Source organism: Eufriesea mexicana, unplaced genomic scaffold (assembly GCF_001483705.2).
Source record: "Eufriesea mexicana isolate 0111107269 unplaced genomic scaffold, ASM148370v2 scaffold2087, whole genome shotgun sequence".
Classification (NCBI taxonomy): Eukaryota; Metazoa; Arthropoda; class Insecta; order Hymenoptera; family Apidae; genus Eufriesea; species Eufriesea mexicana.
The window spans coordinates 1,800,511-1,812,886 of NW_016910162.1; the positions used below are offsets into that span (position 1 = coordinate 1,800,511).

Genomic DNA, 12,376 nt, shown 5'->3' on the forward strand with positions numbered 1-12,376 from the left:
AGTCATTATGAAAAAAATGATTTAAACAGAGCTGCATGAAGTGAAAACATTTAATCAATTTTAGATTATGATATCATAAAGAATAAATTCCTGTGATAATATCATTACTGATACCACAAAAAAAATAGATGGTATTTATTGACAAATGCAGTGCAAATTGAGAAATAGAAGTGAAAATCATTTATACTTTTAATGCTTAAGTTCATAAATACTAGAAACACTTGCTAGTTCCATATAAAACTAGATAATTCATCCAAATTGTTAGATATGTACTTTTTTAAATAAGTTTTAATATTCATATAAGATAATAATTCAAAACATCAAAATCAAAATAGCAAAATTTTATAAAAATTATCTGCATGAGTTATAGAAAAAAAATTAATCAATATGATACATTTACTATAATACTGAATATATATATTCTCTATAATCCAAGATTATAAATGGGATAATAATCCTTAACCGTTTGTGTATCATGAGCCGCTTTTGCACTCTTCAGATTTCGTGTCGAAACACTACGCAATTCCGTAAGTTACGTTATGGCAACTTTAGTAAATCAAACGTATTTTCGTTTAAACAAAGACATTGAAATGAGCGCTATAGCGGTCCTTAGTTTTTTCAACACAAAATCAAATGAGCGCTATTGCACTCCTCGGCTTTTTTCGACACTCCTCTGGTACGCAAATGGTTAAATATGATTATAATTTCTAAATAACTTATATTTTATAGTGTCCTAATACTTATGAAGAAATCAAATCTACTATGTATGCTATGTTTGTCGCATGCAACCCTTTGATCTCTTACATTAATCTTTCTCCTACAGCTTCAAATAGAAACATATTCATATTATTAGATACTAGATATAACAGAGATGTTTGGATACAGATATTAAGAATCATTTATCCTTGAGGGATGCACAATTTAATTTAATTTCTTCTTCTGCCTATTTCATAATGATTAGTATTCCATAACTATAAAAATGAACTATGTGGTAATCAAATTTCTTTACTCACAGAGGTTTCGGTGGGTCACTAGCAAGTAATGTACCATCATTTCTTGCATTATTTCCTCCTGCATCTTCAAGATCGTCATCGCTATCACTTTCAATAGACAAAGCCTATAAAGAGAAAGGGAATATTTTCAAGTTTTGATATAGAAGCCTCATAATGAAGACAAGTTACTGGTCAAACAATATACTTTTCAATAAAAAATTGGAATATGAGAGAAAAATTATAGTATTATAATATTTGTGCTACCATATATAATTATAATGCTCACTTGATCGAGTATACTGGAAGACTGTGGCATTTGCTTATTGTTTTGATCATTGCTGCTTGCAGGCTGATTGGAATTCGATGTTGACGATGCAGCCTTATGTTGCCTGTTCGGCCTTGGCGGGGCCTCTGGGCCCTGTGACACACCAAGCTCGTTGAGTTGAGCGGCCAGCATGTCCAAGTCCTACCACCCACACACACACGCGCACAACCCAGTTAGTCACGGTTCCGAGACACCTCCAAAAATTGTTTAAAAGCCGCCACCAACCAGCCAGGCGAAGCAGATAAAAGTGATATGAAAGATGCAAACTATTTTCATTCTCTTTGATTTATATGTGACGTTTTGAAAAACTCTGTCATATGTCATATATAATATAAATAGATCTGAATATACAAGTTTTGTCATGAAAAGCAGCAATATAGCAATTGAACCAATTATTCTCAATGGCTATAAAACAGTTACTCTAATTATGAAAAATTATGATCATATTCATGTACAGATCTTTAGTTTTCCTGTTAGAACATATTATACAATTGCCAAAAAATTTCAATTTAATTAGAAAAAATTATCTTTTTAAATTATTAGTTAAATCGTTCATGTAATTCATAATAATAGTTTGTAAAAGGAACATTACTTTATAGAGAAATTACGATAATTATTGTGTGGAATAAACCACGTATTACAATGTCTAAATAGCTAATCGATTTTGACGTATAACAGAGTATATACGTGCGAAGAAAGGTTCTTTACATAATGATACTTAACATAGATTTATAATAAAATTTTCTGAAAATTTCATGTATTAAATGTAAGGTATCATAATGTAGGTTGAAAAATATTGGAGATATAATCTGATATAATCTATATCAATCCTTCAAAAAAAATCCTATCCATTTTTTATATTATCATACATGTATGTTCTTAAAATTTATCTTGTATACTTATTTATATTGTGATAAAACTTGTATTATTACTTTGAAATGATGTGAATCAGATATAATAATGATATTATTCGGATTAAACTCTAAAGAAGCTTATTCTTTGCTTGATATCAGGAAAATTGATTTAGTTCTCTGTATCTAAGAAACTTTTTAAACTGATTAGCTTCTGCTTCTCTTTTAATATATGTCAAGAACAAATGAAATACATGAGTCATCAATCAAAGCTATATAATAATTCATAAAGATTTATAAATTTAATTATAAATTTATTCATATAACTTAATTTATAAATTTATTTAGAAACTAGAAACATATAAAAAATTCTCTTCCCACTAATGCTACAAATTAAGTTGAAAAATGTTCCCTTGTTAATTTACTGCTGTTCACACATAGTTCACTTACTCTTTACAAGAGGAAAGTAATTATAAGTAACTTAAATATTAATATAAACCATAAACTTAATAATGGGCTGAATTACTTGGTTCTATGTGTTGAAAATTTTTAATCAAAATAATGTTGGAATGCCAATACATCATATGTTTTTCCTATGTATCTCTAATAGAATTTAAATAATAACAATAATATTTCTAATCTCAGTTTTTTCTTTACTTTGTTTAAGAAAAAAATTTTTAAATACTTTGATGGATTCCCATTTTTTTCATTATTCAATGAAAAATATAAATTGTTTTGTTATCCCATATATTAATGTATAAATATGGATGATACAAATATTATCGACATGATACCATTTTTAAAATTGCTATTGTTTAACATAGTAAACAATGGAGAAACTGTACAGCACAAATATATGTACACATAACAAAAACGGTTTAATATATTTTATGTTACATGCATGTACAAATTATCAACTAACATTGGAACACCAAATATCCTTACTGTTATTGGTATATGAAATAAATGTAAAAACTTTTTGAAGATATATACATATGATCTCTTATTTTAAGAAATATTTCTTTTACATTTTAAATTTTCTTGATTTGTCATGTTAAAAAAATATTTATATACATTATTGAGAATTTTTATTATATTGGAAAATTAAAAATATATTTCAAAAAGATGGTGAATAGAACAATAATGAATTATATTATATTATAAAATGAAAGAGATAAATTTGCAATAATTTGATCTTGTTTTTTATTAGTAATTAATTACTATGTCTTGGCATAGAAAAATAAATTATATATTATATGTGTTATACATCTATTTTATTTATATATTATATTGCAGAAACAATGCTTAAATCATTTAGAAATCAATATATCTGTGACTGTAAGGAAAGACACCACATTTCATATATTTTCATTTTCAAAATATTATCATTTAAAATTCAAAATATCAATTCTTACAGCATTTTCTTTAGTATTATTATATTATTATAATTCTTATTAGCATTCAGTTTAATTGCATATTTTTCTTGGAGTTACAAGATTTGTTTTTATTAATTTATTCTGACAAATATGTAAATTGTATATTTAGCAATTAATGAATAAATTAGAATTTTTTGAAGTTGTGACATACAGCATGTTTCCTTTCAATTACAGATATTACTTCTGAATTGCATTTTCTTTAAAGGAATACAGTATGAATATAATCTATATGTAAAACTAAAACATATTAGCACTGATAATATAATCTTACTCATAATGGTAAATATTATCAGTATTTATTTTTATAACAGCAAATATATGAAAGATATTTGGAGTTTTAATTTCAGTTGAAATATTTTTGTATAATTTTCTATATGTATTACAATGTAATGAAAACATTAAAGGTATGTTTCCTGAGATACCAACAAACATGTATTACGTTTGATGCATTTAAGCAGTATACAGTCGTTCTCCATAAAAGCATACATTCAGGGAATTTTTCTGAAGCATTCAAAACTGTTGTATTGCCCTGAAGTAATAGGATCTAAATATGATAGCGATAAATAGTACATATTTACTAAAGATGAAATTGAAAAATCAGTTAATGCTTCGTATAAAAATAAACCAAGCAAATTATGTAGTAATATCAGGAAAACTACATCGTAGCTCGTGTAACCTGTTTTATAAATTGCATGTATAGATGATTAAAAACGTTACGCGCAGGGAAAAGAATACGTGTAACTGTATGTATAAATGTAAAAATTTGAATGTAAAGAGAAAAATAAGTGTATGTGTTCTTACCTCTGGTTTCCTTGGAGGCAGCTACGGTACGTGTGAACATGGAAAAAAAACAAAAACCGAATAATTTCAAATCTGCGTGCAAGATGCGCGCGCGCGTGTTTACGTATATGTATGTGTATGTGTACGCGTTTATGAATGCAATTAAGTGTACGCGCGCTAGGAAATAATTGTGCAATTATATTTGCGTGCACGCCAACGACTTAATAGCAAAATAGAAGGAAACTCCGCGTGCTACTTATAAGATATCTATTTCTTTATGAGACTGTAGCAAAAGAAAGATATAAAGATATATATATGTAACAAAATATATTATACACAAAATACATTAAGTTGATGAAAGGCAGCAAGAAGGCAAAGTAGGGTAAAAACAGCATGTGCTTTTCTACAATTTTCATGAATCAGGGTAATTTTTAGACTACCTATCTATGTATATAATGTATAGACTAAATCACCTAACATTAAAACCAGATATTTCTCTGATAATTTTAATTATATTAGAAAATATCAATTACAAAATTATTTACTATAAAAGAGCAAATATTATGATATAAAAGAATGGGATAATATATTTTTAGTGACCAAAAATTATTATTCACCAAATCATCTAGATTTTGATAAAACAGGTGTGCTTGCTTTTTTAAATAACTACAGTAGTAAAATGATAAAAATCCCACAAAAAATCGATGATTTTAAAATATTGAAAAAGATATTTTTGCTATAATATATTTTTCTTTTGACACTTGCTCATGTTATAAAACTTAAGAAGAATATTAGGTTCTAACTTTAGGTGACTCACATTATATATTACTGTTTATTAGCATAAAGTAAATGCCGAAGAAAAAGTTACAATATGAAAGAAGACATTATCGCGAAAATAAAACGGAAATAGCTTACCATAGGTTTAAACACATGGCTGTTTCTTTGCGATGCAGCTTGACCACCAGAACCTCCGCTGCCGCTTCCACTAATAAGGGGTTGATGATTGGAGGGTGGTGTCGAAACTTTATGAGGTTGCCGTGGATCATCTCTGGGTGTCGGGGGTAGTGGCCGAGACGGTGGTTGTGGGTCTGGAACTACTATACAGTGCAAAAGCAATTACGTAGCATTTGATAGAACTGATTCATTGTTACAATCAATAACTTTAGCAGCAATTTTATATAAAAATAAAGGATTATTTATGACAATTAATGACACACTATCAAACGCACCGATTAATCTATGTGGAATGGCAGGTCGTGCAGGAGGCCCTGGTTCTGGTATATCTCTTTGAGCTCTGCCGCTCGGTTTTTCTTTAGCAGCAGGTGGTTGAGGAGTTACCTCCTGAGTTAGAGTTCTACCTTCCTGAATTTGTTGGAAATTTCTACGTAATGTATCACCGCCAGGTGCTTGAACAATAGATGATGCTTCACCAGCCAATGCTGGTTCATCTTCTTCGTTCTCACTACCACTGTATCGATAATCGTCTCTTTCTATATAACGAAATATAGATAGTACAGACATATTAAAAAAGATTCTGTTTACAAATTACTTCTCTGAATATTTCTCAATAGATTTTATACCTTTCTCCTGTTTACGCTTTTTACAGCGGTCAATATGATCTTTAAGTTGTATCCTAACTTGTCTTTCGGTTGGTTGGTCCCGAATAAACGGATGTTTAAGGAGCTGCTCTGTATACGGCCGTTGATGATAATCTTTTACTAAAACCGTTTCAATAAAACCGTGGAATTTCTTCGCCCACTTTTTCGATTTGAGTCTTGGTGGTGGATTACGTGGGATCAGAAATAAAGCCTTTTGTGTGAATTAAGCATAATCAATAAAATTAAATTTCACCCTTTTAAAACAGAGCAGTAATGTATAACAACGGCGAAGGAGATTCATACGTATTTCATATACTCACTCGCATAGGATGAAGATCACAAAGTGGAGGTTGGGATTCGGCCATTTCTAAAGCCGTAATTCCCAATGACCAAAGATCACTTCTGTTATCATATGTAGCATCGGGATTTTCATCACAAGCTATTACTTCTGGAGCCATCCAATATGGCGTTCCAATAAATGTATTTCTCCTACCTATTGTCCGGTCTAATTGTGCACTAACGCCAAAATCAACTATAACATATAAAGATACGATTAACCGCTGAACAGATTAATAACGTATCATAGCATATTGTATCCAAATATTATTTTAATTATAGTATATGACACAAAAACATACCAAGCTTAACTTCAGCATTATCAGTTAACAGAACATTTTGCCCTTTGATATCCCTATGTATAACCTTATTGCTGTGAAGATAACTAAGTCCTCTCAAAATTTCCCGTGATATATAAGCAATCCATTCCTCCTTTAAACTCTGGCCTTTAGTTGACTTGACAAGATCTGTAACGGAGCCAGCTCCGCAATATTCCATAACCAACCACAACTGATCATCCTTTCCTGGTGATGACTTCTTTACAAAGGCACCATAATACGTTGCTATATTTCTGTGATTCGAATACTGCAAAAAACATTAAAAGGTAAATAATTTCATACCATTCTTTCTAATTATACTTACAAATAAATTCAAATACACTTCTGGTACTAACCCTTTTTAATACATTTATTTCTAATTTGATTTCTTCCTCTTCATCCTAAAATAAAAAATAACGAAGATTGAGTACTTTCAACATTCATAATTCCAAATTTATTTATTAATAATAATAATAAGAGTATTTCAATCATAACATTTGATCATTTTAAACACACTGTTTCATAACGTGTAATTTATGATCCTATCAATCAGTTTTTCTTCTACAATTAGCAGCAACAATATATTAAAGTTTTCAGATTTCAAGTGAGTACTAAATGTTTTAAAGCACACAGTTTAGTTCTCTTAGCAGTATGACTGTAAATCTACCAACTTCGTTACTTAATTGCCTGGACCATCAATCAACTTGTCGCCCACCACCGACAACCCTTACTTCCGACTCTTAATCCACCTACTTAATTTTCCATTTTCAAACTTACGATTTTCAGTTAATCTACCAATCACAGAAAACAGATGAAACACACCTGCAATCACAGCATTCCTGACACAAAATATAAAACAGCGTGACATCGATTATCACAGTTTTCAATCGGTCAAGTTACTCATAATCAACTATCAAGTATCTTTATAAAATAATTCTTCTTTTTGAAAATAATAATAACTATTACAACAATATTATAATTATTATATTATTACAAACACCATCATAATAATTACAATTAAATTGTTGTGGAACATGAACAGTCTTTTGCTCCTCTACATTCTTTCAAATCCATCAACAGCCACCTGCTTTGAAAAATGTAACTATCAGTATTTCCTTGCTTTTCTATTTATTTATTAATACATGTATATTTTTATCAACTATAATATCACAGTAGTAAAAAATACAATTGCATTAAAAAAAAAATGTAGCAATTCAGAAACCTAAAAAAATGTGATCTTGAGAAAATATTTTTGTTACAATATTTTAGATTCTGATCTTGAACAACTTACCCTGCATACTTTGTTTATTGGCAATAAATGGTTAACAAATTCAATACAAATAGTGTTTCTCTTACCTGCTGAAATTATTTTTATCAATCAAAGAGATAATATCTGAAAACTTTAAGTCATACAAAATTTGATTATCTATACATTCCAATTAGAAATCTACATTTCTGTGAGTGGATGATAGTGTAACTACATCCACTTGAATCACAATAACATATGTAACTTTTTATCATAGATCTACTCTGATTGTAAATACTCAAGATTTCATAATATTACTGTTCCAGGTCTAAAAAGGAAACCCTCTTATAATTGAAGAAATGTTAGTCACATCATTTTGGATTCAAGAAGTACATCAGACACAAGCCTAATTTCAAGGAATCTCTGGAATGTGTCTTTAATCTCACATATGGCTGAGATATTGCTTTGGACATACCACATCCTTGGATCTCAAGGAGTATTCAGGCAGTAGACTGTCTAAAAAGAATAGTCTCAAAGGATCAATTAAATCGAATATGTTTGATTTTGTAACATTTGATTCAGTCCTTTTAGAACTATCATTCAGTCCAAATTCAAATAAGAAAAGTCATATTTTTTACAATAATATTAATTGTAATAAACGATTCTTATCATCTAGATCATAACTAATAAGTACTATGAGACTTGTTATTTAGTATAAGAAAATTCTATTATGTATTTGGTAACATGCTAAAGAATTACAATAGAATTTTTAAAACCTGAAAGAAAAATTTTTTCTTAATAAAATAATAGAATTATTTGTTACAAATTGTTAAAACAAAATAAAACTACTAGTTACAAATTATAGCAAACAGCTAAATAAATTAAATGCATTGCAGAATTTTTTTTAATTTTAATAACTAACCCTAAATCAATATCAGATAAACTCTTTCTAGTTAAATTTAGAAAAGTTAAATAAATGTGAAGAAATTAAAGTAGTATTCTATTAATGCAATGGATAAATTTTTTACTTTGTAATTTTGGCGTTTTACTAATAATTGTGTGTTTAATTTTCAAATAACAAATACATTTAGTACAGCAATATTTAGTATTCTATAAAATATTCTCAAAGGTCATTTTCTAGTATTGATAACTTCAAATAAAGCTCTTAACGACTTATATAGTCTAAATTAGAAAAGCATATTTTCGACTAGTATATAAAAAATAATATAAAAATATCTTTACTACAGTCCAAAATCTCAATTTATTAAAAAGTACACATTTACACTTAAATATTTAAGTAATATTATAATATTTTTATATTTTTAAAAGAATTAATTTTTCTTTAAGAATTAATTAATTTTAAAAAATTTTTTGAATATAACTTACACATCTGTAGAAAAATTAAACTTTCATGAAGTTGTCAACAAACTCAATAATGTTATTTCAGGCAAAACAACTAAGCTAATAAAGTGTAAATATTGTCATTGGTAGCTACTATTATTGCTATCCATAACACTAAAATGGTTAGAATTGTAGTTAAATTTTAAAAACAATTACTTACTTCTGTGACATCCATAACTTTGATGGCTGCCAATTGACCAGTTTTGGTATGTCGACCCTGTGAAATAAAAAATCAGATTGTTATATTCAACCAAAATAATACTAAATAACAAAAAACAAGAAACATACATAGAACAATAATTTTCTGTTTACTGTTAATTCACAAATCTCCTAAACGATTATAAGCAGATATAACAATTAGATTTCGACGTATTTATTAATAGTTCTTACAAGTCCTTTAATGACTAATTTGCTACATAAAACTAAATTTGTTTCATTCGTTACAATTTTAGCTATAAAAACAATTGAGGAATATTTAAAAAAAAGAAACTAAGATAACCTTAAAATTTCGAAAAATACGAGTAATAGAAAAAGTCGTATTATGTGATCACTTTCAAACATTATAGAATTCATCTCATTCAACTTTTGCGCAAGTTATTAATAAATTATAAAAATGATTTCAATTACGTTCCTGACCACATATATGAATATTCCATTAACAAGAATCAAGTATATAACCTCAAGTTATAACCTCAACTCCAATTACATGAGTGATCAACTCACGAGAACTCATTGATGGGAACCACATATCGTCTTGAAGAATTTCATTTGATCACGTTCGATATCCATTTTAAGGAAGCTCTGTTATACCTTAATATAACAAGATCAGTTGAACAAATTTCAATTCCTCATTGATAATACCTAACAATGGATTATTACTATTATCTTTATAATATTCGTTCCTATAACTAAAAAGCTAACTAAAAGGTAAACATTGATTAATAATAAATATGTCCTGCAATTACATTGTGTATAACTTGGCCATTATAATGTATAGAGATAGTTACATTAATTTAATAATATAATAACGAAAAATGGAAATTTTTCAACTTAACAGAATTATAGAAAAATGTTAAATTCATAAAAAATTAAATTTCTATTGACATTAAAAATAAAAAATGTAAATCATACTTTTCTATTGGCAAAAAGAATTAAATTTTTGACTTTGCATGCAGGTTAGAAAAAAGTAACTTTTAGAAAAAAATTTGATAGAATAAAACTGCATCATTATTATATAGAAATATAATAACATAAACAAAAAAGATTGCAACAAAGCATTGATTCATAAGAATAAATATTTAAGGAAGAAAAAATCGCAAGAAGTTCAATTAATTTATTTCGACTATCGCAAACATGTAGTGGTAAGATCCTGCGTAAAGTGTCAAATGATGCGCAAAAAGGATGCGCGTGATATCATCTTAATCTAAGCCGTTGGACAGCTCATATCGAAGCAGTTATCAATTCTCAACTGACCGACATTTACACCGTACGAATCATGACATCTTATGTAGAATCTTCTGCGTCACACATTTCTCAATACGAAATGAATCATCTGGATTTTCTGTACAATCAACATAAAATGTTATTCTTAATATTCCCAGTAAAGATGATAAATTAGAAAATTAAAATTGAATAAAAGGTTAAGAAAATCTTTTTAAAACTTTCTCCATATTTTACCCTCTTTTTCAATACTTTCTATTCTTCACTCTTAACTACACGTGTTATACATTTTCTATTTCTGTAATATTTTTACTATATATACCCAAAAATATTACAATACGGTTTACTGAAAACTTCGCACCCTTCGTCCACATGATAATCTCAAACACTCCACACAAACTCTTCTCTCAGACCTTTATCAAACACTTTTCATTTGCACATCTATATCTATAATCCAAATACGCTTAACTCCTATCTACATATTCAATCACTGTGTAAATCCTATCAAATCCTATCAAAGTGTAAGGTTATAATGCTCATATTTCAAAAATCAAAAAGTATCAAATAGTAACAAAAAATAATTTTGAAATTATCGTCAACGAAAAAACACAAAACGATACACTCTTACTTATTCCAACATTCAAAAGCAATGTTAAAACAATATTTTAATATTTCATTTCATCACGATATGGTAAAATTACCCTGATTATTGACACGAATTTTGGTTTCGTTCTAGAATGTAATAAATATTTACTTATTCGCCCCTTTTCCCTAGTTTACTACGGTCATAATATAAAATACTATAATTACACATTTTGAGGAAGATACTGTGGGCATACATTTTGCATGGTATACTAACAGATATAGCGTGTATGTGACACCTGGCTTTAATAGTGTGGCTGCAACTGGCTTTGCAAAACGACACCCCGATAACCTGAGGCAATGTTTAGGTTTGGTGATTGTCCTTTCCATTGCAAACTCTCCAAGCAGCTGGTTGATAAATTTCAAACGGAAATCAAGAAGTTGGAACTTTACAGGAGTCTCCATTTTGTAGATAATACATAAATTGAACATAGATATGTTTACGGTATAGATAAGAAGACTTTCACATACCACTTTAAAATTTTTTTAACGTTGCGTTGGTCGTGAAACTTATTTGCATATCGATCTTGTCAACCAGTCCCATGTTTTCGTTATACTTGATCACTTCTGTACTGTTGTCAGTATTTATCATCGTGTTCCTCTTCTTTATTATGCTATCTTTAGAGCTATCTCGAAAAAAATTTATCAAAATTGGTGAACTATTAACGAAATTTTTAAACTAATATGATACGCTAATATGTTGGAATATTTAATAAAAGAAATTTAAAGATAAAATGGAATTAAAAATTTGTACAATAATAGAGGAATAGAAAAATAGGTGGACGCATGCGCACTATAATTTGTAGAATGTACACGATGATTTAAGCATCGTGTGTATTACGTCAATTCACAGTATATGATGAATTTAAATTAGGGTAAAAAATTTTGGAAATGATTTATATGACTATAGAAAACATTAAAATGTTAATTTCAAAAAAAAAAAAAAAAAAAAAAAAAAAGAGAAAAAAAAAAACAAAACAAGTTAAAAAAAACAAATAAAAATCATCAAATT

The 12,376-nt window shown here is 28.2% G+C and overlaps 1 protein-coding gene across 12 annotated transcripts in view; it reads right to left on the bottom strand.

Annotated features, from left to right (window-relative positions):
* Positions 1-12,376, bottom strand: part of msn (serine/threonine-protein kinase msn) — a 54,467-nt gene that overhangs the window by 17,006 nt on the left and 25,085 nt on the right. For 9 of the 12 annotated variants that reach the window (XM_017902998.1, XM_017903008.1, XM_017903004.1 and 6 more), the window contains 10 exons: positions 9,443-9,499; positions 6,992-7,036; positions 6,621-6,903; positions 6,303-6,514; positions 5,965-6,193; positions 5,614-5,874; positions 5,300-5,481; positions 4,406-4,426; positions 1,279-1,458; positions 1,014-1,117 (listed from right to left, as the gene is read on the bottom strand). In XM_017902998.1, coding sequence (XP_017758487.1) covers positions 1,014-1,117; positions 1,279-1,458; positions 4,406-4,426; positions 5,300-5,481; positions 5,614-5,874; positions 5,965-6,193; positions 6,303-6,514; positions 6,621-6,903; positions 6,992-7,036; positions 9,443-9,499 — 1,574 coding nt within the window. The remainder of the gene's footprint in view (positions 1-1,013; positions 1,118-1,278; positions 1,459-4,405; positions 4,427-5,299; positions 5,482-5,613; positions 5,875-5,964; positions 6,194-6,302; positions 6,515-6,620; positions 6,904-6,991; positions 7,037-9,442; positions 9,500-12,376) is intronic. The other 3 variants (XM_017903000.1, XM_017903006.1, XM_017903001.1) reach the window with 3 other exon arrangements.